Source organism: Chlorocebus sabaeus, chromosome 12 (genome assembly GCF_047675955.1).
Source record: "Chlorocebus sabaeus isolate Y175 chromosome 12, mChlSab1.0.hap1, whole genome shotgun sequence".
NCBI lineage: Eukaryota > Metazoa > Chordata > Mammalia > Primates > Cercopithecidae > Chlorocebus > Chlorocebus sabaeus.
In genome coordinates, this window is record NC_132915.1 from 74,735,919 (window position 1) to 74,761,515 (window position 25,597).

Here is a 25,597-nt window from a genome sequence, read left to right on the forward strand (position 1 = left end):
GCATGACAATAATGGAAAGCAATGTTTCCCAAGCCCCCATCCACTGGCTGGGCTGAAGTCACCTCTCCAGCTCAACCATTCACCTCCCACTTCTTCTAAAATCAAAGAACAACTAGGTCTCGAGGTGTTCAGGGAGGTGAGCCTGCCATATTCAAAGAAAGTAAAATGCGGCCAGACGCAGTGGTTCATGCCTGTGTTCCCAGCACTTTGGGAGGCCGTGGTGGGCGGATCACGAGGTCAAGACATTGAGCCCATCCTGGCCAACATGGTGAAACCCCGTCTCCACTAAAAATACAAAAATTAGCTGGGCATGGTGGTGTGTGCCCAGAGTCCCAGCTACTCGGGAGGCTGAGGCAGGAGAATTGCTTGAACCTGGAGGCCAAGGTTGCAGTGAGCACCACTCTGCACTCCAGCCTGGCTACAGAGCAAGACTCCGTCTCAAAAAAAAAAAAAAAAGAAAAAACAAAAAACAAAAACATAACAAAGTAAAATGCCTAAGTCCCACTCCTCCCACGATGGCATGACACACACATCCAGAAAGGGCCTATTCTTAACGGGCTGCTGGTACTCACATGTCAAACAGCACATTATGCTGGGGACACACCCCCAGGTTCTGCCGGATGGTGCTCATCTCAGAGCGAATGTCTTTTCCCAGGATGTAGGCTGTGCCCGAGGTCGGGGGGAACAACCCAGTCAGGATTGACCTGAGGACAAAAATTTAGAAGTACAGGAGTCAGGGTTGACCTACCCTTAACTCTAGATGCTCCATTCAGGCTGCAGAGAGAACAGAAAACCAACCCTCCCATCAGCCCCATTCCTTTCTAATGAACCCTACCAGACCCAAACAAAGCAAAGCAGTCCTTTTACTTCAGTAAATAACTACAAGTGGGCCTATGTGTTAGAAATGCCAATTTTAGTGTGAGCATTTTGTAAACGAAGTTTCCAATTTGCAATGAAAGTATACTTTAAAAAAATGTATTTTGTATGCCTAACATCGCACACACGGAAAATGGACAAACAAGAACATATTATTCAAAGATAAAAACAATTTTTATGTTAGGTAGTAGGACTTCTGACTACCTTTTAAAAATCTTCTGAAAAGCTCATAATATATTAATTTTCTGTTTTAAAAAAAGATTAAAAGGAAACAGGAAGGAATGTCACCCCCCAAAGATACACCCTTTGGAATGGTTGAGGAATCACGCTGGAAACCACTGAGGCTAACGCTGGTGCTTTACAGTCCCTGATCCCTCCTGACACTACCTGCTGTAAGGTCCTTGAGGTCCCAGGGAAGGCAGTCAAGCCAGTTGCCCAGCTGCTTCTCACATCTGCTTAGAGACAGAGTTCCTGGGAATTGCCAACTCCCTCCAACATATGTAATCTATCTTTTCGTGACTGCAGGTTCCAAGACCACTGCAGAATTCTGTGAACTACATGGGAAGGGTCATCTGAGGCCCCGGCCTGTTTTAGGCTGAAGAAATAACATCTAGAGGCCCCAGACTGTTTTAGGCTGAAGAAATAACATCTAGAAAACTAGCACGTGGAAAGACACTCGTGATTACGTAATATTTTCACACTCGGCAACTCCTCATGTGCTCCTCCCCTTGTCCCAGGGACCAGCATGGTTTCCTAAGGTATAAATTTCTAACTCTACTGCAGAACCCTCCTGTGGCTGATTCTGTGGGAACCACACCCTCTTCTTACATGGTGGTCGTCTTCCCCGCTCCATTGTGGCCCAGGAAGGAGGTGATCTGGCCCTCATAAAAATTCAGTGCCAGGCCATCGACAGCCACCTTCATCCCATCTCGGTAGACTTTTACCAGGTTCTGAATGGACACGCCCAGCTTCAGATGGGTGGGCTCCTCCTCCATGCAGACTGTGACAGGAGAGAGGACAGAAATGAACCCACAGAAAGCACTCAGGAGTGGAGGGTAAGGACGCATGGCGCTGCGCTCGTACTCTCAGCAATGCCTTCTCTCCATGTCAACCCTGGTTTCACAGGCAGGCAGGAGGCTACAAATGTTTATGTAAGGCCTATTTGGATACTGATGTTGGTGATGGGAATACAATGATAAAGGAGCATTCAGAGTCTATTGGGAAAAGGACTTGATAAACAATTAAAATACAGGATGCTGAAAGTTGTTTCAAAAATACATCTAAAAATGCCATGGAACTGTGATACCTCCCTCCCAGGGAACACTACTTAGCAGTGAAGAGGAATGAACTGTTGACACATACAACTTGGAAAGATCTCAAGGGAATTCTGCTGAGTGGAAAAAAAAAAAAAAAAAAAGACAGTATCAAAAGGATACCTACTGTATGGTTCCATTTACGTAACATTCTGGAAATAATAAAACTGTAAAAATGAGGAACGCATCAGTGGTTGAGAGGTGTCAGGAACTGAGGAAGAAGGGAGGTGGCTGTGGCCATTAAGGGGTAGCATGAAGGAGCTTTGTGACAATGAGACATTTCTGCAGCTTGATTGAGCCAGTAATTACATGAATTCACACATGATGAAACTGCATAGAACTAAATACGCACACACACACAAATGAGTGCACATAAAGCTAGTGAAATGTGAAGAAGGTTTGTGAATTGCACCAATGTCAATTTCATGGTTTTGATATTAGTCTATAGTTACTCATGGTGCTACCATTGGGGGAACCCCCTCATGTAACTTTTATTACTTCTTGTGAGTCTATAATTGTTTTAAAAAAACAAGATTTTCTTTCACATGCCATGGAAGTTCAGGGTAGAGAGTGACTGACTACCTGAGAACCAAGGAGGGATGCTCAGGGGTGGGGATCCTGAACTAGATCTTGGAGAGAAAGGAGGAATTGAGAAGATAGGCAAGTTAGAGAGAAGGTTCTCCGTGAGAGCAAACAGTACATACAAAGGCATGGGGGTGTGGAAGAACATGACATATTCCAGCAACTGTGAGCATTTCTAGGTGACCGAAATAGGAGCTAGGTGTAGAGAGGAGGTAGGAGAAGATGATTAGGAACAGCAGGCAAGCGTGCTACATTCAGGAGCATCATACTTTTACCAAGGGCAATCAGGGGATGGGCACAGAAGAGACTGGCAGAAAAGGGACCTATTAAACACTTAGGAAGCCACTCTAAGCACAAAGAACCCAGAAGGCAGAGCCTTTGATGAGCTGTGGACTTCTCTGCCTGCAGTCAGGAGCCAAGAGAGGATTAGGGATCTAGGTAATGAAGGGTGATTACGTTACAAAGCATAGGCTGAGCTCTGTGGTAGCCACTTGGTCTCAGCCCACACGGGCTCACACACAGGTCACCATGACAAGGTAGGGAGCAAGGCTACGGTTCCACAATCACGCTTGTCTTTACCTCTTTCTTCTAGCTTGTTAGGAGAGCATGAAATGTGCGCTTGGGAGGCGGCAAGTAAAAGATACTTTTCTAGAAGCCAAGACAACAAAGAAAATGTCCCTCAGGGATCCAGACTGTAAACTCCCAACAGGTCAACAGCATTGGACATAAATGGCATGGGAGGATTTGGAAAGGGACACTGCATGTGATTTCTCTGCCCCTAGAGTGGTTTCAGAGTCTTTTAGAAAGGCAGGAGACGTCGCTTGCCCCCAACAGTTAGCAGAGGCAGCAGCACTAGGTTAAAGAAAGAGCAGGAGGTCAACAGCACTCACTTTCTGACATTCTCTTCTGGTTGGAACCAGGGTGGCTCTTCTCATCACTTTCCTCACCAAACCAGTAGGACTTGGTGCAAGGAAAATACCAGGGCCTGGGAATTCCGTACTGGCCTGAAAGCAAAGCACAGGTATGAGCCAAGCTCAGCGCCATCCCAGTATTCTGAGGGTTTCCTAGCCAGGTCCATTTCCTCCTTGACACATCTTTTGGGGAAGGAACAGATTGGAATGGATGTGGGGAAAGGGGGAGTAAACATTTGCTGAAACCTGCTATGCACAACGTACATTCTGCACCTCTATAAGTCCTTCCAACAACCCACGGGGCAGGTGCCATCCCCATTTTAGAGATGAGGAAAGTGAGGGATAAGGAGCCTATCCAAGGTCCCTCAGCCAGTAAGTTCGGGACTCAGAATTTAAATCCAGAATCTGCATGCTGCAAAATTGCATATTCATTGAATGAAGTTCAGGCGGGAGTAATAAATATTTCATGTATACCTCCTTAGGGGAGGATCAGAAGGTGAACCAAAAAGAGTTAAATCTTGCTGTCTCAGAATTTGATCTCATATGAAAGTTTGTCCCAAGGCAGGTTCCTCTTGGACTTGGTCGAGTAGATGTATTAAGAAAGAAGTACTAAAGAAAAATTCAATATGAATTTTTACTGAATGCTAATTAAATCACAGGCAGGCCTTAGAGCTAGTATATTTAATTATTAACAACCTGTACTCAGGAAACAGAACATCTCCTAGTTGTACCCCCTCTGGGGACACAGAAATACAGAATTGGGTGAGCATTGACAGGATTCGCATGGGCTTGCGACCCAGTGTAACCAAAGTGGATTCTCCCCCATGTACCAACACTTAACAGTTGTGTGACCACAGCTGGTTACTTAACATCTTTGAGTCACAGTTCTCTTATTTGAAAATTGCTGGTTATTAGAGTAACTACTTCAGAGTAGCCTTGTGAGAATTAAATGAAGCAATGTGTATAAAACATTTTGCATGCTGCCTTGCACACAGTTTTCAAGAAACAAGTGCTATACAAGTAGTGACAATTGTACTTTCAGCATCAGCTGCCTGTCCTTAGACTATCTGTTTACTATAGATCTTTAGCCCAAACCACTTCCCAGGGAGGCCCATGCACTGCAGAGATTCTAGCACAATGAAAGGAAAATAGCTAGAAGTCATATTTTCCTAATAGATGCCCAAAGCAGTGTACCTGGAAAGACAGCCTCGATGTACCAAGTCATCACTCCATAGAGGAAGGTGTCAAACAGCATCATGGAAACTGAAGTGGTGAGATTGAAGCCATCTTCCTCCATAGGACTTTCAAACAGGTTGTCCCACTGCACTCCAATGCCCTGCTCCTCAAAAAGGGCAAAGTACTCACAGCCAAACCCGAAAGCCACAGGAGACAGCAGGCTCTGTGAGAAACAGGCAAAGTCACCTATCTATTTTCTGGTCTCTCTCATTTTTCTATCTCTTCTAGTGTAAATTACACCTGGTGAAATTTGAATTTGCAAAATGGATCAGTCATAAGGTACAGAAGTAGTATTTACCTATGGAGTCCCTTTAGGGGAGTGATGGGCTACCAAGTAATATATAAAATGATTCAACTTGTAACCACTCATTATACACAAACATTTCAGAAATGCATATACAATGAAGTATAAAACTTTTAAAACTTTATGTTTCCAAAGATGCCCCAAGGCTCAGCAATCCTGTTCCCCCACACATGTGTGCATACCCACAGTCCTCTGAGGCTCCCTGCTCAGCCAAGGATGGCTCAGGATCAGAGGTGCCTGCCTGGGGCTGCTGATGCCCACGGAGCCCAGACTGAGGCATCCGGAGCATCCTATGAGTGATTCATAGCTTTCCTTATAAGTGACCTGGGGACATCTGACAGCTTGCACTTGTAGGGGCTCACACACTATCCAAGATTTCCCCCTGCTCTGTACAAGGGAAGGAAGGGTCCAAGTCAGGAATTTGTGGGAAGATGAGGCACTCGCTCCTCAGTTGTGTTTAGTTCATAAAATATTACTCAAGCAAACACCATACTGGACACAAGGAAGACATGAGAGGCCATCTCTGACCTCAAGACTTTTCAGTTCTATCTGTGGCCTTGACTTTGTCATGAGCTTAACATGGCCAACAGAGCTGGGAGATAAAGGGCAGAGACGGTATCTGTTGCCTGAAGCCATTCCTCAATGCCGTTTATCCCCAGTCCAGTTCAAGATGCAGTCTGGCTCTCAGAAAAATTCCATTCAATTCAATTCAACCAGGATTCACTGAGAAGACTAAAGGTAAACAATTTAATAAAACACAATCCTTGCCCTTAACCCTTAAAGAGCTTAGAATCTAGAGCAAAGAGGTTCATGTCCCATTGGAAAGAGACTATCAATTCTGTTCTCAACTTGCTGCTTTTATTCAGGGACCCCAAAGGAAGGTCAAATGCCTACAGCCACTGAAGAAAGACCAGAGGTACTCACAGCGAAGATCTTGAGTGTGAAGCCCACATAGTCCTGCCACGCCACACACAGAACGTAGGGCAGGTACAGCGTGAAGTAGATGATGCCCCCACAGGCTGCCGCCAGGTTGGCTCTGGAGAAGAGTGTGCTAATCAGGAAGCACTGCAGGATGGTCACCACAGCAAACACGGACAGGAAGACAAACACCACGCTGGGGTCACTGTAGGGCAGCAGGTTTCCTAACTGGGAAGGAAGAGACACATCAAATGAGCTGCCTCAACAATCCCGAGCACTCACTTGCATGATCTACAGAAAAAAGATAGGGTTTGTTCCTAGTCATGTTAGAGACAATGCAGAGGTGTAATGATGTTCATCTTTCTGATGAGGAAACTGATCATAACCATCCTAAAGAAGATAAGTGATTTACCCAAGACTCCACAGAAAAATAATGGCAGAGTTATGAATACAACAGAGTCTAGGGCTTTCTACGCATCTCAGTGGGCGAGTTTGCTCTTTGTTTCTTCAATAGGTAATTTTAACTGGTTTCTCCTTATATAAGGACTAAGACTGGTGGCACCACAGAAGAGCTGTGGGAGATAATGTCCCACATAACTTTTCTCTCTAAAAGTCAAGGGAAATGGCCCGGCAACTTGACTTTCCCCCTTGATCACTGTGGATTCTGCATTCCCACAATCATCCAAACTCTTGTGGATATTTTGAGCTTATCTCTGGCTGATGGGTACACATTTGCAGGACCCACCATCATGCAGTTGTCTCAGAGCAGCTCTTATGCACCAATCAGGGGACCACCACTCCTGCCACTGACCTCACCCTTGCAGTTAGATATCAGAGCAGGAGGGAGGGGTTGCTTTCAGCAAGAACTGTATCCTACTGTGGAACCTCAATAAAGTCCTTGACCTTCCTGAGCCTCATTTCCTTATCTGTTAAAAGGGTTAGTGAGGATAGAATAAGACAGCCCATGTGATGTGTTTAAACAGTCCTTGGCAATCAGTAGGAACTATCTGTAACAGATGGTAGCTAGTATTAAATTAGTTAGTTCTTATCTCTTTGTACTCCCTTTGTTTAAAAACATTTCTTTTTACCTGATGCATCTTTATATGAAATGCTTGCAGAGAGAGAAAATTCGGATATAAATATATTAATGTATGGTGCAGACACAAAACTGCACTGCCCAGAGTCCCCATTCAGGGAAGGCTTGCCCAGCTGAGACGGCCTCAGGCATCAGCAACTCTGGGTTTGTCACAGCAGCAGAGAGCCATGTAGGCCCTGGGGCATGACCTTCCCAGGGCAGCCCACATCCAACAATTGATTGAGAGGGCTGGAGTAGGTGGTGTCAGGAGGGAGGCCTTGGGGGAGCACAAAGGGCTGGATGTTTCAGCTCGATGAAGAACAACTCCAACAAGCTGCGTATTCTCTAGAGTGCCCCACGGGGTTAGCCCTGTATCACAGTTCAACTCCTCCCTCTGCCCAATCCTGCATCTTCCATATCCCTTCCACAGGTATTGAGCCCTCGTAAACACCCATACATCAAACTCTATTTCAGCCTCTGCTTCCAGACAGTCTAACATGCAACAATATATATCCTTCTGATTACTGTTCTTAGAAACTTGGGAAGAATCGCCACCCAATATATCTAAGAAAATAAATAGCTCTCAGATGCTGCCATGAACCACTACCAAGTAGACAGCATGGCACAATTGAGCGTGTGGTTATCTGGAAAGCATGAACCCTGCACTCTCGTCCTGCTTAGCTGCTACCCAGCTGGGTTGACCCTGGGCAAGTCACTGCCCCTCTCTGGGCTTCACTTTCCCCAATTATAAATTGACGAAATTGCAGAAAATGATAGGTATGACCCCTTCTCTACACGAGGCTTCGATTTTTTTTCTTCTCCTCCCTTACCCTGTGTTGAGCTATTTTGGAGTTCCCTGGCAGGGAACAGGGGGTGAGGCTGCCTTACCTTCAGGATGACCACCAGCAAGCCAGCGCTCACAAGAAGAGGAATGAGGCTACTAATGAACCAGCTAAACCAGAGGATGCTGTTGTCCAGGCCCATGATCCGCATGGTCTCTTTCAGCCGCGCCTCCTTCTCATACACAATGCCCTTGATGATCACAGCCACTGAGTAAATCCAGGCCAGTGTCATGAAGAGGGGCATTGACCGGCTCATCACCCGCAGAAAGCTGGAGGCCCCAAGGAAGGACAAGGGGAGAAAGACACACGTGAGCCAGGGTGATGGGCCAAGGCCTCTGAGCCTGCATGCTAGAGGGAGCACCACATCTGGGCCACAGAAGGAAAGGTGCTGTGGACTCTGAAATGTACATATGACCCAATGCTTCATAAGCAATGCAATGTAGAGAGAAAAACGAAGCTAACAAAATGTTGCCAAACCAAATCTCTTTGGGGGCTTGCTTCAGTAACTAGGTAACTGTGAGCCATACTTAAACTAAAGGTAGATTATTTTAAACTACTAAAAAACAAACCAAAATACCAACTCATTCTCTCACAAAAGTTCAACATCTCCAAAGTCATCTCACTATTGACTTGCTTATCGTGACTCTACTCACAGCACAGACATACACTTCAGGCAGCTCTTGTCAGTAATGTCGCAGGTTCCAAGCTAGAGTAGAAAATGCAGATGTGCAAAGTAAAAGGGACACAGATTCTGGACCCTGAACTTGAGGCTCAGGTTAAAGCTTTATCATGCAGGCACAAACTCACTACATGACAACAGCCACCAGCTCTTAATGCCTGTAAACTCCTGTGCCCTGTCTTAAGACATCCTTTCTAGAGTAAACCTTGGCTTAGGGGTCTTTGTAAAAATCTTCCTTTGAAAAATTCCAGCTAATTGTTTAGAAGGTAAAAAACAGGATAATTTCTGGTGACCTGGAAAAGCTATAGATAGCCATACAAGGAAACAGACTGTTCAGTGCAAAACAGACAGCCAATACAAGGAGAACCCTGCTCCTCCTGCATCCTGATCCTTACACACACACACACACACACACACGCACACACACACAGGCACACACATACACACATCCCATCACCACCACCATCGCCAACAATAACAGGGAATAAGAGAATTTCCAGAATCTGGAAGAGACATTACATATTTCAGATGTTTGCAATAACTACACCTCTGCCCATTCTCTTAGAAGAAATCATTACATCCAAAGGCATAGTTCCCACAATGAGAACTTGGCAGCTTAGTGACTCAGCACTGAAAGATTTTCTAAAAAGTCTAAGAGGAAGAAGCTTTGTTCAGTTTTATTTGGGTTGTTTTGAAATGCGGTTTACCACCTAGGGAGAAGTGCACACATTTACATAAAGTGTGCTTTTTTAAGTTTAGATGCTGTTTCTGCATCTGGAGGTATGTGTGAGTATATGCGAGTATGTGCTTGCATGTGTTTGTCACGACACGTTTTAAGCTTGCAGATTGAGCAAATTTTGACCAAAAGGGTAGAGTGTAAAAAATTAAAGTGGTGGGCTCGGTGTGGTGGCTCATGCCTGTAATCCCAGCACTTTGGGAGGCTAAGGAGGGTGGATTGCCTGAGCTCAGGAGTTGGAGACCAGCCTGGGCAACAGAGTGAAACCTCATCTCTATTAAAATACAAAAAATTAGCCAGACGTGACAGCATGCACCTGTAGTCCCAGCTACTGTGGAGGCTGAGGCAGGAGAATAGCTTGAACGTGGGAGGCGGAGGTTGCAGTGAGCCGAGATCGAGCCACTGCACTCCAGTGACAGAGCGAGACTCCATCTCAAAAAAAATAAAAATAAAAAAATAAAAGTGGCAACCATGGATGAGAAGCAAAGAGGTTTACTAGTGTGTGCACATATATGTATGTCTGTCATGTGGCTGCAACTGTTGACAACTTACATCAGGCATCTTATTTCCAGATCATTCACACGTGCATGCACACATACACACACCCCCATCTGGCCCAGTATAAACTGGTTAAATACAGTGGCTTGCAGGTAACTTACATGTCATCAACATAACAGGGATAGGGCATCTGTTGCATATAGACACCAGTTTTCTTCTCGGTGCCTGTCAGCACCCTGATGATTGCCTGTTCCACCACATCCTGCAAGTAGGCGAAGCCGCCCCAGACGTACCGCATGTCCTCAAAGGGGTCAGCTCGAGGACCAGGGTCCCAGTACCTAAAACCAAACCACAGGTAATCAACCATTCCTTTGGAACCATACAATAAAAAAACCAATCACCCAAAGCCCCGCTAGCCTTACCAAGCCCCTGTTTCTATTTTTGTATCTTTTTTTTTTTTTTTTTTTTTTTTTGAGATGGAGTTTCACTCTTATTGCCCAGGCTGGAGTGCAATGATATGATCTCAGCTCACTGGAACCTCCACCTCCTGGGTTCAAGCAATTCTCCTGCCTTAGCCTCCTGAGTAGCTGGGATTACAGGCGCCCACCACCAAAATTCCTGGAATTAATTCTCTTGAGTAGAAATGCTAAATCAAAAGGTACTGACGTTTTATGAGCTTTGAAAAACCTTCCAGCAAGGCATGTACCAATTTCACCAAAATCATGACACCAAGTTGAGTTTTTTTGTTGTTGTTGAAACTTCTACCAAATTCTTAAAGTACCTCTTATCCTAGTAGGTGCTCTGGACCTCCCCAAGACCAGGCTGGTGTGATGGGATTCCACTTACCCATCCTTGATTTTATTTGTCCTCTCCACGTTGTCAATGTCCATTCGGATCTTGTACTTGACATGGTGGGGCAGCTCAATGCTGCCTGGAGTAATTCCAGTGAACACAATACCAGCCCAGAACTTCCTCTCATCCAGCAGCTCCATGGACTTGTTAATAAGCCGGACTTCTGTTGCTATGGGTTCCAGCTTGTTCAGGTTGACACACTGGTGGAAGAACAGCCTTCGTGAGAACGTTGGCAGCCAGGACAGCAAGCAGTGGCTGAGACAAATCCTACCCTAGGAGGCAAGGGCTGACTACATGACTGCTTATCTTCTCTCTCTAATCCTCTCTAACGTAGTTTACCAATTGTCAACCAAGGATAGAGGATTTTGGTTTTTCACTGTAATTTAAGAGAAATTCTGAGAATAATTTAGAAATATGTTATTCATTGACTTTGTGGAGGAAAAGAGGTTAAAACATTGATCTTATCTTACTTTTCTGTTTTCTTAGCAATTCTGAGTCACAGCAACTAACCAGCCAACCAAACAGACCAAAACACCTCTTACCCATCCCTATTGTTATAATTTTTAATATAAAATTTAAAAAATTTAATTGGACCTGAATTAGATTTTAGGTAATTTCACAAATAATGCCTTTTATTAAGGGAATGCTTTGCTGCCATTAGTCACTGAGATAGGAAAACCTAGAAAAAAATGGGTAGAAACATTCTCTTGAGCCTATATAGAACAAAGCTAGAGTTCATTTACTAAAGCTAGAGTTTATTTACTCATTCAATCACTCAAGTAACATTTATTGAGTGCCTTTTGTTACCAAGTCCTGCGTTAGGCTTGAGGGGTACTTTTGTAAATGAGACTATACATTATTTCTAAAATTGCCTCCTGCCTGAACCTTATTGTAACGTCTCAGAGAAAGCAGCCGTTAAGTCTTTTCTAAATGATCCAAGCAACAGATTCTCACCTCCATGAAGCGAGATATGGTCCGGATTGCCTGGTTAGTCTCGTTGAAAGCTTCTCTCCAGGTGTACACAGAACCATTACTGGACTGGACATCCTCTGGGTGCTTGGCCAAAAACGCCACAATGTCTTGGGCTGTCCAATCTAAGCCATCCAACTGCTGTTCCCAAAAGTGGTCATTGCCCCTGCTGTCCAACAGCGTCTACCATTCCAGTGAGAAAGCACAAGAAGTAAACACAACTTAATCTTGATGAGCACTATATAGCTTACAAAATACTTGCATATACACTGTCATTGTTTTACCCTCACAGAAAACTGTGAGGTAGATGACAGTGTCCCTATTTTATATGTGAGAAGACTGGGGTTGAAGAAAAAAGAGTATGATTTTAACAAGGACTTGGTCACAGTATTACTAGATATGGAGCTGGGACTCAAAGTCAGACCAGTCTGAATTCACAGTCCACGTGCTTTCTACTATACCAAACAGCTCACTTAACAGTATTAACTACAGTAACAACAACACTTCCCTTATATAGTTACTATGTTGAATAGTTTATATGCTTCACCTCACACAAGTCCATGAAGAGGGTACTTTTATTTTCTTGCCTTTTGTTGTTGTTGTCATTTTGAGACAGTGTCTCCCTCTGTTGCCCAGGCTGGAGTGCAGTGATGGAATCACATCCCAAGCCCAAGGGATCCTCCCATCTCAGCCTACCAAGTAGCTAAGACTACAGGTGCACACCACTATACCTGGCTAATTTTTAAATTTTTCATAGAGACAGAGTCTTGCCATGTTGCCTGGGCTGGTCTTGAACACCTGGGCTCAAGCGATTCTCCCACCTCAGCCTCCCAAAGTGCTGAGATTACAGGCACAAGCCACCAGCACAGTGAGTATCCTTTTAACATTTCCCATTTTATAGATGAGAAAACTGAAGTTCAGAGAAGTTAAGTCTCTAAGATTAGGTTACGCAGCTATTAAGTAGCAAAGCCAGAATGAAAGCATAAGCCCTCTGTTTCCAGTGCACCTGCCCTCCCCACTGTGTTCTATCACCTTCCTCTTTTGAGACCCAGTCTGTTGGTCCTACATAAAAACCCTAACCCTAGACTCAATTCCTTCTTACTGCTTAGTTTAGAAAAATAATGCTGTTGGTTAAACCAACTAAAGTACAATCTTTTCCAACTGCAGGACGTACAGGTCATGATGCAAACGAGGCCTATTTCCATTTCTTGTTCCCTTGCCGGTTGGTTCCTCACATGGGTCAACGCAAAAGAGAAGGACAGATCAATCCGCTGCTCAATCAGCAGATCCAGAGGGGCCGAGGCAGAGGCCGGCACAGATGTGCTGCCAGAAAAACAGCAGCTGCAAACTCAGCAAAAAGGAGACGCAACTCCTGTCACAGCGTCGAGAGAGAAGATGAAGCCCTGGTTCTACTGAACTGGAGTCTCCAAGGGTCTGAAAACTGCTGCTTTATTAAAAAAATCGGTCTTATTTTCACTAACATTATAAGCTTTTCCCCATTTGCGGCTTTGTATTTATTATTTTAATGGGAGCATAATGATTTTATAGAGTATATATAATTTCATTAATTATTCCTATAGTGCTGAACATTTAGTCTATTTCCAATTTCTCACAATAACAATATAGCAATAACATTTTCTCTCATATGGTGACTTCTTTAAAATTATTTCAGTAGGCTACATCCCTGGGGGTGGGTAAAATGGAGGTATGCAGGATAGCATATTTTAAAATGGTTCTTGAAATTTTCATTCCAAATTGCTTTCCAGTAGAGAATAGCAATTTATACCATCACCAGGAAGATATGTATGTACTTCTGTTAACATAACAGACACAACATTGTACTTCACAAGTTCATAGAGGCCAGGGTTAGCAATTCTGAACCCACTTTATTGGGAACAAACAAAAGCAGAGTGAAGAGACGCAGCCTTTAGGGTGAAGTCGGCCCTGCCCAGTAAGGCTTCTAAAAAGAACAGCAAGACTAGAAAGATGTGCCCACTGAGCTCGCTGAGCACGTGGCCCCTCTAGGGTGCTCATGAAGGGCAGGAGACCTAAGACTGCCCGCGGGACTGGAGGCAGCAAGAAATCCAGGTCCAAGGATGAGGGGCTAAAAGCAGCTCAGAAAAGAGAGCAAATCAGTGTCAGAGGGTTCCATGACTCGCCCGAGAGAGGTGCCCTGGGACCAATGGGATGAGGCAACAGGGGTAGACAGCGCCAGAGACAGCAGAGAGATCAGAGCTACCCCCCAGCAGAAGCAGAAGCCTCAGCCATCACCTCGTGTAGGAGATGCCAGGCTGCAGGGGGTGACGAGCTCATGTTTGTGGAATTAAATAAACACTCTTTAAGAGAGGGAAGAAAGGCCGGGCGTGGTGCCTCACGCCTGTAATCCCAGCACTTTGGGAGGTCGAGGCAGGTGCATCACCTGAGGTCAGGAGTTCAAGACCAGCCTGACCAACATGGTGAAACCCCATCTCCACTAAAAATAAAAAAATTAGCCGAGCACAGTGGCATGTGCCTGTAATCCCAGCTACTCTGGAGGCTGAGCCAGGAGAATTGCTTGAACCTGGGAGGCAGAGGCTGTGGTGAGCCAAGATCATGCCACTGTATTTCACCCTGGGTGACAGAGCAAGACTCTGTCTTTAAAAAAAAGAGAGAAAGAGAGAGAGAGAGAAGAAAACAGTTGGAAGAAGTTCCCTTTTCTTCCACCCACAGGCTAACAACTCCCTCATCACCTATCGCCAGCCCAACCACCCTCCTCCACAGCAGACCCCAGTAGCATTGGCCTACTGGACAACCCTACCATCCATCCATCCAGAAATCAAGACTTGCTTTGATGCCTCCCTCTCTTTCACTGTTCCACAACTAAGCCATCACCAGGCCTCACTTCTTGCTTTATGCCTTGGCCACTTGGAGAGCCTCCTCCCTGGTCTCTGCCTTCATTCTTCCCTCATCCTTCGATTCAGCCACCCCATCAGAGAAACGTATCTACATCTCCCCTGCCTGGCCCCCTAGAGCTTAAAGTAAAGGTCCTCAGCTTGACACACAAGTCCCTCCAAGGCATGCCCATGCCTTTCTCTCCAGCCCCAGCTCCCTCATTTCCAAGTGCAACACTTGATTTTCCCAGCTAGACTCCCAATAATGCCACTGCCATGTTTACAAGGGTCTTGTCCTCTGAGAACTGGGAACTTGTGAACAGTTGGTGCATCTAAGGCAAGCTCTCAATTTCAGACTCGGGAAGCATCTATTTGCCCACAAATCAAAACTCATTGAGTCACTTCACAGGCCTCCTATCATCCTCTGAGAGCCAGACAAAGAGAAAAAGTCTAACTAGTAGAAATATGGATTTGAAGAAGACGACCAGGAAGAAAAGGCCTGAAATCACACTTAGGTCTACATGGCTAGATCATATAACCCTCCTTTAGAGGAGAGACCCACACCTGAATGGCATGAGCTATTATTATTAGTCAGTGTGAATCCATACAAATCACTGTTTATGCTTTTCTCAGTATAAAATTCTTTGTTTTTAAAGGGACTTCCTCAGTAACCTGCCTCCCAGTGGATCAGGGAATAGTACTAAACCTCGGAAATGTTCCCTCCAGGTAGGTACAGCCTGTAAAACGCAGCTGCCCTTAAAGTCAATAAGGTTCAAAACAAGAAACCTGGCAAAATCCTCGCCTGCTTTTTAAGGGGAGCAGAGACAAAAGGAAGAGGCCTCCCTCACCATGGAAATAGGAAATAGTCTAATGATTCTCTGACTCAGCCCAAGGCAGGAAGATGAGATTAAACAGCACTCAGGCTCAGGCAAAGGAGACATTCTGTTCTTGCTCAGCCTGCTCCACATTTCAATCCAATTGTCTCTAGAGCACTTACCCCTTTCAAGTGGCTCTTGAAGCATTAAGTGCATTTCCCCTCCACACAGTAACAGCAGCTCATCATTCACACAGTGCCCTGAGAATGAGTCTCTCAGGCCAGTCTACATGTAACATGATGCTTTTGCTCCCACACCTCTTTCCAAAACCTACCAAGGCACAGGGAGGTAAAGAAGATGCTGTGGCTGGCTGAGAGGCCACAGCCAAAAATGAAAACAGTCAGGGTCCTGCAATTACCCAACTCTACTTCCAAACACCAGCCCTCACTAAGTTTTGCAGAAAACTGCTATTTGACCACGAGTGGCATGGATGCTGATATGCACAATATTTTCTCCGCACCATGGCCTGTACTTCTGGAGAGGTGGTGCCCTGTGACTTTAGCTATGCTCACTACATTCCCCCAGCTAGATAAACTGAAAGAATTCTCACCTCAGTCACACCTGGGAAAGTGACCAGAAGCTCACCTCTCCAGTATCAAGCAGACACATGCTAATAATAGGAGGGACACTCACCCGGACAAGGTCCATTTCTTGGCTGTTCTCCATGAAGGTCCAGATCTTGGGGCTGAGTTCCTCCCACATGCCTTCCAGATCATGGAACACAGCCAATTCCTGGAAGGTCTTGTTCACCTGGAGTCAGGTGGGGAGCCAGGGACCGCAGCAAAAGGAGGAGAAGCAGAGACAATGAGCGCTTTGGCTGCTCCCTGAAAAGATACCCCATCACAGCAGCCCTGTGCCAGTCCTCCCCCATCCCCAATAAATGCCTGCTTATAACTATGATTCTATACCCAGGGCTGGGGAGCTGGCCCAGCTCTGGTCGGCATCAGACTTGAGGTTTTCGCTCTGGGAATCCCAGAAGAGCCATAAAAATACTTAGTGCACACCTCTGAAGCTACCTTGAGTGTTTTGCCCCCCGTTCTGGGAAGACTTTGGGGAGGGAGTCTTGGGCTGGGGGTAGCTTACCTCAGCCATAACCTGCCTTGTGGCTGGAGTGTCAGGTGTATACAGGATCTTCCCAACAAGCAGAGGCTTCAGAGCTTTCCAAATAATGCGGGAAAGAGGACTAGACTCCAAATTCTTCATCAAATCATTGCAGTAAGGAGCTACAAAGAATAGGAGAGACAAATGCTCATATGCATGGTCAGATACTGATAGAAACTTACAAGGGCTTTGGAGCCAGACAGTTCTGAGTTCAAATTCCAGCTCTACCACTAATAGTCATATAATAAGTAACTTATCTGACCCTCAGTCGGCTCCTCTGTAAAAGTAAAATTCATAACATCTATTTTGAGAGATGTGGAGAAGATTACCTCAGATTAAACTAAGATATTATTTGTAAAGAATGCAGCTTGATAAATAATCAGAGCTCATTATAACATCAATGATGGATAACTCACAACTGAGCTGATCTGGAAAAATGTTTTCACAAAGCACAAGCCTTCACAACTCCAGATTCACACTCTCATGACAGCCTTGCCACTGTTTTCACTGACAACATGACCAACATTTAAACTAACTCTTGAGGGGCAACCACAAGGCTGACTTCAGCCCTCAGTTTTAAAGCAAAAACCAAAATTTGGGGCAGGGCGCCGTGGCTCACACCTGTAATCCCAGCACTTTGGGAGGCCAAGGCGGGCAGATCACCTGAGGTTGGGAGTTCAAGACCAGCCTGACCAACACGCAGAAACCCTATCTCTACTAAAAATACAAAATTAGCTGGGCATGGTGGCACATGAGGCTGAGGCAGGAGAATCGTCTGAACCCGGGAGGCAGAGGTTGCGGTGAGCCGAGATCGTGCCACTGCACTCTAGCCCGAGCAACAAGAGCGAAATTCCGTCTCCAAAAAAAAAAAAAAAAAATTCTCTTTGATTAACACAAGCAGTATATGTACACTTAACAAAAACCCAAATACAAAAGTCATAACAGGCAAATGGGTTTGATTATCTAGCAGGATCCCTGATTTTTAAAAATTCATTCAAAGTTTTTCAGGGTTTTTTAGATACTAAGTGTCCTCTATATGCTGGAAAGATAATCAAATTTTTTTCTTTTTAATGAGGCTGTCCTCACAATTAGGTCTGTCATGGAAATGAAGGCTTCCTTGGGTCAACTTGCAAGCTGGGGGACAGGAGAAGGTGGGATTTCATTAAAGCTGTCTACAATCCCATCCTCTTCGGGCTTGTAAAGCAACTTGCGAATGTCTGGAGTGCTTTACTCCAGAGAAGAAAAGGTTCTTGTGCTACAAAACCTGCCTCACTCAGTGGCTGAAAGACACACCTGTGGTTGGAAATGGAGAAAGTTCACCTGCATCGAGTTTTCAAGGAAAAGGATGCCATTGCCTAAAACTGTAACACTGGATCCCTGCTGCCACCAGGCATATGGCACATGTGCCCACAAAAGTGCTTAAGTGTGGGGAGTGGATATGGAGATACAAGGTTCTTTAACACTGCCTTGCAGCTAAGAATGGGAAACAAAGAGCAGATCAAATATCTGACTGTGAGAACACACACACCACCACTAACAGTTATTTTAGAGAGCACAGATCCAGGCAGATTTGGGCTGGAATCCTGGCTCTTGTGGATTAACTCTGATGTGGCTCTGACCAAAGCACTTAACCTCTCTGAGCCTACGAAATGTGGGGTTAAAGAATCTTCCCTACAGGGTTATCATGATGGTAAAATGAGATAAACAGAATGCAGAGTGCATAAGAAATTCTACTTAAATGTTAGTTTTTTGTTGTTGTTGTTGCTATTATTACTGGTTTTTTTTTTTAATGTTATTATAAAGCTTACCTCGATGGTAATATTAAAACCAGTATATCATCCTTTTTAAAAATGTTTTTCCAGCTTTTTTGAGTGATAACTGACAAATAAAAATTGTATATTTAAGGTATACAATGTGATATTTTAATATATGTATACACTGTGAAAGGATCACCACAATCAAGCTGTTAATAAATCTATCACCTCATAGTTACCTTTTTTGTGTAGTCTGAACACTTCAGACCTCCTCTCTTAGCAAATTTCAAGTATAGCATACAGTGTTACTAACTATAGTCATCACAATATACATCAGATCTCAGGAATTTATTCATCATGTGAAACTGACACTTTGCACACCTTATATATATTCCATATATAAGTGAGATCTTGCAGGATTTCTCCCTCTGCCATTATCTCATTCTTGACTACTCTGGAAGCCACCTTTCTACATCCCCCAGAAAACCAGGAGGCTGGCTGTCAATCATTCATTCCAGTGATAAACACTACTGTGCACCTGAGAAGTGCCAGGCTGCGTTCAGAGTACTGGGGACAGGTAGCTCATCAAGAGAAGCCTCTCTCCTCCAGGAGGAGCTCAGTCTGGTGGGTAAATGGGCATGTAGACATCTAACGCTGCTACAGAGGGAGGAGATGACACAGGCCAAGGCCAGAACTAAGGTAGGGACGGGGTTGGGGACAGGTCTGGGGTCCGCACAGACACTCACTTGTAGAGTTGTCGTAGAAGGTTTCAGCATCTTCCTCAGTGCCATTGCCTCCGAAGAGGGCTTTGTAGTTATTGTCCTCGTACCAGTTGAGAGACTTGATCTTCAGCCCCCCTCCCTCGGGATGCCCGCAGACAATACGAGACACAGCCTGGTAGATCTGGGTGGAAGAGCTGGAGCTGTTCACATTGGTCAGAAACATCACCTCCTGTCGCATGTCACTCCAGCTTCTCATGCTGAACAGCTGGCGTCAGGGACAGGGAGAAAAAGGCGAGTAGGGGAAGGGAGAAAAGGGCAGTGCAAGGGTTTGGGATGAGAAGAGAAAGAAACATCTTATTTTCTTGACCTCTCAAAAGCCATGTCCCAAAACATATTTTGTCTGATGTCATCTCAAAGCCTTGGCATGAGCTTGCCAGAACCTGGCTACCCAATCTGTGGTCCAGGGACGAGCAGCATCAGCATTACTGGAGACACTGTTGGAAATGCAGATTCTATGGCCCCTCCGCCAACCTGCAGAATTCAAATCTACAGCGCCACAACATGCCCAGGTGATTCCAATGCTCACTAAAGTTTGAGAAGCACAGCCTGGAGTTAGTGAAGCCCCTGAAGCTGGGCTTTGTTTCACTGGGATTATCTTCCAGTTTATAGATGAGAAGGCTTTCTCTGAACAGCTTCATCTGAGTGTTGTTGAGCCTATCAGGAACTCTCTCACCCTCGATAACTGACTCACTTCTAAAACTCCTCCAACTCCAGTGTGGAAATTGAGTAGCCCTGTCCCCCTCAGGAGAAAAGGTACTGTATGTGAAGTTCCCTATCTCGGTCTCAGTAAAGTGTCAGGCAATGAAAAAGCATAAGGTGAAAAACTCAAGTCTAGGCCGGGCACAGCGGCTCACACCTGTAATCTCAGCACTTTGGGAGGCTGAAGAGGGTGGATCACCTGAAGTCAGGAGTTCAAGACCAGCCCGGCCAACATGGCAAACCCCCTCTCTACTAAAAACACAAAAATTAGCTGGGTGTGGTGGCATGTGCTTGTAATCCCAGCTACTAGGGAGGCTGAGGCAGGAGAATCACTTGAATCCAGGAGGCAGACGATGCAGTGAGCAGAGTGCCACTGCACTCCAGCCTGGGTGGCAACAGCAAGACTTCATCTCAAAAAAAAGAAAGAAAGAAAAAAAAAAAAGAAAAACTCGAGTCTGAACCCTAGCCATGTCCCTCATCAGCTTACAGTCTTTGAAAGGTCACACCATGTCTCCGAGTGCTCAACTTCTCCATTTTTCATGGAGCTCGCTGAGACACAACTTGGCTTGGTTTTGGTAGACTTGGGGAGCAGTAGATGCTTATACCATGGTCTGGACACTGCCCTCTATTCATCATCAAGACAAGAAAGCTAAAACAGTGTGTGGTAAGGCATAAATCCTATGCCACACATGAGGGTGCCCTGCAGAGAACAGCTCCAACAGGGTGAGTCAGAAACCCCAGGCAGCCAGGGGTGCGTCTGTGACTGCCACTCAACAAACATCACTGAGCCAGGCGGCGGCGCTCTGTCTTACATACAAATGTATTCCGGCACTTTGTGGAGTTCTCGGCCCCAATGCTATTATGAAATATTTATAGAGCACTTTGTATTTCCAAACATTTCACAATACATTATTAATAAATCCCTGCATTCCTTGAAATGTCACTGCATGTTCACACCGCCTGGGAAGACTGAGCTATAGAGCACAGAGGGGAGGGGCCACGAGGCCCTGCACCCAGCGGGAAAGCTCTATGTGCCTAGCTTTCGACCTCACAGCCTGCTGGTTCCTGTAAGTGGTGTGGTCCAGCACTCTCTAGGTCCTAAGCTTTGCCCCTTCTGCCTCCCGATGGGAACTAGGCTCTCCAGAGGCGGGTCAGAGGTGGAGAAAAAGGATTTTTTTCCTCCAGAGAGGGGGCATCTAGCACACTCCACAAGAACCCAATTAGGTGACGTGGACAGCTTTTCCCAACTTTATCTTTTCATAACCTGTAACAGCCCTAGAGATTTTTAAACAATAGTGAGTCAAAGCACTCACTTCTCTTTCCAAAGGCAGCCTCACCACCATCCCACCACTTCCCAATCAAAAAGACAAATTTCTTCCCACATAAAGCCAGCAAATCTTTCTAAAGAAGCACCATAAATTACTGAGTTATTCCAAACTATTGGCTCTTCCCAGCACCCGTTTTAGGGGCAAACTCTTACTCTTTCTCCAACACCTCAGCTCACACTCCAGACTTTATCTGGGAAGGGCTCCCTGACTCTCAGGGAGGGATGGCTCTTCATCCTTTAGCCCACAGATGATGGTGGTGTTTGAACATCATCAGTTGAGTGAATGAATGAAACTGACTTACTGCTTTCTCAATCCAGCACAGTGTCCTTTGTCCTCCCTTTCCCCCATCCCAGTCTCTTCTCAATCCAATAACCAGAGTGTAAACAGTCTAAACTCTAGATCACATCATGTCCCCCTCCCTCAAACCCTCCACTGGATTCCCATCTCACCCAGCAGGAATCCAAAGTCTTGTCAGGCCTGTATGGCACTCACCTCCTCCTGCTCTGAGCTCCTCTCCTCCCCGCACCACTTGCTCACTTTCCCTAGTCCTTAAACACATTCCTTAGGCATGCTCTAGCATCAATGTCTTTGTATCTGCCATTCTTCCTGCTTGGAGTTTCCTTCCCTCTCCACAGACATGCTGTCATCTCCTTCAGGTTCAACTGTCACAAGAGGGCTTCCCTAATCACCCCCTTTAAAATAGCACCTTCTCATGCTCTATACCCCTTACCCTGCTTTTTCTTCACTGCATATATCCCTCCTGTGGCATTGTACACTGACCTGTTTGTTTCTGTCTCTCACTCCATATGTGCCCCAAGAGAGCAGAGAAGTTAGCGTGTTCACTGCTAAGTCCCCAACACCTAGCAATGCCAGGAAGCTAGTTGGTGCTGGGTGGACATCTGAGATGCTGCCTCCCTGTCCTCCCTTCCCATCACCCAGATGTGAAACTCATGTCAGCTTTCATTCATCTTATTCCTCAAGTCCTCATTTCCTCCCAATTTCCAGGTTCTGCTAGTGCATATTTTCTTTCTTGGAAGGGTCTCCTTTCTATTCCAATTGCTACTGGAGTTTTTCACGAAGCAGGCAACAACACAGGCTTTGGAATCCAACAATTCTGGGTTCGAATCCCAGTTCTGTCAATTAACTCACTGGGTGACTGGAAAAGTTGCCTAACTTTTCTGAGCCTTGGTGCCATCTGCAAAATGGGCACAATGAGATCCACTCAGGTTTGTCATGTGGAGTATACAGGGAAATGGGCGACACTGCCTAAACCAAGGCAGCTCCTCAGAAGACATTCACTCCCTTTTTCTTTTCCTTTCAAGGGTTGTGCTTTGGTCAAAATTATCAACTTTCCACACACTGACCGGACAAACAAGGGCATTTACTGATCTTCTCCCATTTGTCTCACAGAAATAGCAAGTTAGACAATGAGTAACTTGTGATCAAAGGGACTTGGAGGTGTTCTATTGAAAGAAGCAGATGGTCCTTGCTTGTTCTGGACCAGGAGCAAGCAGGGCACAAGAAGCAGCTGCCAAGAAAAATGTATATTGTTCACTTGGAGAGTCTCCAGCACATCAGCAATGGGGACATCACCTGCTTCCAAGTTTTTTTTTTTTTTTTAATGCCAGAAAACAAAAAAAAACAGGGCCAGTGATGTAAGTGAAAACAGCTGTAACCAAACCCTGAGTTTAGAGGCATCCTCCCGCGTTACAGCCTCTGCTTTGCTTTCTCTAAGGCCAGAAATGAACAAGGGACAGCGGGCTGGGAGGGGATCTGCAGAGCAAGGCAAGGCACGTCAATGTCAGCTAACAGGGCCCTAGAGAAATAGCTATGGACTTGCAAAGCAGTTTATCCTTCTCATTCTCCCCCTGGAAAAACCCTAGTTGGTCCAGCTTCTCTACCTAGTAAAAAAGGTCACAAGCCTCCATAACCAGGGTAACAAATGGCAAGCTGAAAGAAGGCTTCTCCTCTGGAAAGGGAACCCAAAAGTCAAGCCTCGTCAGTCAGAAACACGTGAGCAGAAATCAAAGAAAGAAAATAGAACAGGACAGGAAGAAATACACTAAGGGGTCAATAGTGTTTAATCTCAGCATTTTTGGTATTTTCCAAGTGTTCTGCATTTTCCACAATGAACAGGCAATACTTTCATTGTTAGAAAACATAAAGTTCATTTTGATATTTGAAAAAATGATGCAAGCACCAAAAAATGGGTAGGTAAGATACAAGCACCAAGAAAGGAAAAATGAATTAGAGAAGCAGCTAAAAATAAGGGTGGACCAAGTCTGAGACATTTTCCCCACAAATTATTATTTTCCAATGTCCTATAAGTTAAAGTCTGTATTGTTTGTGACCACTGCCCCCTGGCTCAGCTTCTTATGCAGGGGCACACCAGACAGTTCCTCGCTTCCAAGTCTAATTTGAAACAAGGCTGGGAGTCAGAAAAGTGGAGTGTGCACTGACTGGGAGTCAGAGCTAACTGCTTTTACAAGTGCCTACAGGCCCTCTGATCCTAGGACAGAGATGACTCTGATATATTTGTCGACACATGGACCTAAAAGGCAAACTCAACTTAATGTTCATTAAGAGATCATATTCCCATAGTTGAACCTCAGAAGCCAGATGCCTACAAGGGAAAGGGCTGAAATAGGGGCACCACGTTATTCCGGTTAGTTAGCAAGCATGTGTGTTGGTAAAATGATTGGCCTTGCTACTGAAGAAGCAATATGAAGAAGTTGCTGGTCAGACAAAAGCAGTGCATGGGCGGTGACAGAGATAACTCTCCTCTTTACAAATGTATGATTACCTAGGGGCAAAGAGAAAAAAGGGGGAAGGTTCTAACCTAGATATCCAGCTGTTAGCCACTAACTAATTAGCTCTGAGACATCTATGCGTTTTGGTTGCTTCATTTCTAAAATAAGAAAATCAAAACATTATTTTTTATATCACTTATACTTCGAAAATTGATATTACATCCCACGTGATATTCAAATCCAAAGGACCTCTTGCCAAACTCAGGAATGAAAAAAATGATACAGCGAACGGTCCGCTTTCTGGAACTAGAAAGACACAACTTACCTCCTGGGCCAGAGTCCCAAGACTATGCAGCAATGTCTTTGTGGCTTCAGCCAGCTCCTTGCTCGGGAGGGGAGATGTAGAGTTTAGTCCTCTCTGTAATGAGAAAGAAAACTTTGTTTTTGAGTTCAAATGTAAACCTGAAATCTCTACTGGAAATAAACAAGTGAATTAAAACTGTTCACAATCTTGAGTTTAACAAACAAGAAACCAACTCCTAACCAACACTAAAGACACTACAATTATTTCTAACTGTAAGTTTGCATTTTGTTTATTTTCAAACTCATTGTTTGAGTAACGGTTTTAAACGAAGCAGGAATATTGTACTTAAAACTAGTTAATACGTAATAGATAAAAAGGATCTCATGTGGGCTGAGGGGATGTGTCCAATACAACTCTGACCGCAAATTCCCAAATCTGTCTGAGTCCGCAAGATGGGTAATACGGGAATGGCTTTGAGAAACAGGTTAATGATGGCTCACGAGAAAGGAAGAAAATATAAAGTTTAAAGCTGTCAAAAATAGGGAAAGATGGAATTCTGTCACTCTTTTCAAGTCAGCACTGTTTCTAACACTGGAAATTTAACGTAAAACACTTAGTTTTACACCAAGTTTTAGTCAAATCTTTGTATGTACCAATTCATATATTTAATTGCTGTTATATGTCACCTAACTGCACAGCAGATACAGGACAATAATTCATTAGAACAGGGAAAAGATAAATTAGGGCAGAAAGCATAAGCTAAAGAAAAAAAAGAACAATAATTTACAGACTACAAAGTCAGAATTGCTATAGCTGAGGAGCCTCAAGTTGGGTTCTGAGTGTTCAGGCTTCCAAAGAGAAAAAGACGAGTCAGTTTCATCATTCTTATTTGTCAAGTAGGAAAAAAGTATCCAGGGAAAATCCACCTTTCTTGATGTTTCTATGAGCACTGTTTTATTCAATATCATATCAGACATCTCTGAAGTTTAGAGAAGGTTGGGCTATCTTGACATTTGTAGTATCAGAGACTGCTGTGAAATTATAATGTAGACTACACAAGAAAATGTCTAGAAGTGGTTGGGACTCACTATCTCTTGAGAAATAGCAGCCTGGGATGTTTTCTTTTAAAGAGAACTCCAAATGCAGAAGGGATTGAGTATCATTCTGATCAAGCATAATCCTGAATGTGCATTTCTGAGAAAACCTGCCTAAAGGTTCTATGAAAGAACTTGTCCAGCTGATTCATCTCTTCTGGAACGGGTTCTTCACCAGAGTCCCAGTATTCCCACATTCACAGTCCTCAAAGGGACCCACGTGGTCTCCCTTAAATGCCAGATACATGT

The 25,597-nt window shown here is 44.7% G+C and overlaps 1 protein-coding gene across 2 annotated transcripts in view; it reads right to left on the minus strand.

The window, feature by feature from the left end:
* ABCA1 (ATP binding cassette subfamily A member 1) overlaps positions 1-25,597 on the minus strand; it is a 147,979-nt gene that overhangs the window by 40,716 nt on the left and 81,666 nt on the right. For both annotated transcript variants that reach the window (XM_007968523.3, XM_007968524.3), the window contains exons 8-20: positions 24,276-24,368; positions 19,138-19,378; positions 16,620-16,759; positions 16,170-16,286; positions 11,777-11,974; positions 10,817-11,022; positions 10,132-10,308; positions 8,104-8,326; positions 6,147-6,368; positions 4,877-5,081; positions 3,662-3,775; positions 1,705-1,876; positions 573-704 (exon numbers count right to left, since the gene is read on the minus strand). In XM_007968523.3, the coding sequence (XP_007966714.3) occupies positions 573-704; positions 1,705-1,876; positions 3,662-3,775; positions 4,877-5,081; positions 6,147-6,368; positions 8,104-8,326; positions 10,132-10,308; positions 10,817-11,022; positions 11,777-11,974; positions 16,170-16,286; positions 16,620-16,759; positions 19,138-19,378; positions 24,276-24,368 (2,240 nt within the window). The remainder of the gene's footprint in view (positions 1-572; positions 705-1,704; positions 1,877-3,661; positions 3,776-4,876; positions 5,082-6,146; positions 6,369-8,103; positions 8,327-10,131; positions 10,309-10,816; positions 11,023-11,776; positions 11,975-16,169; positions 16,287-16,619; positions 16,760-19,137; positions 19,379-24,275; positions 24,369-25,597) is intronic.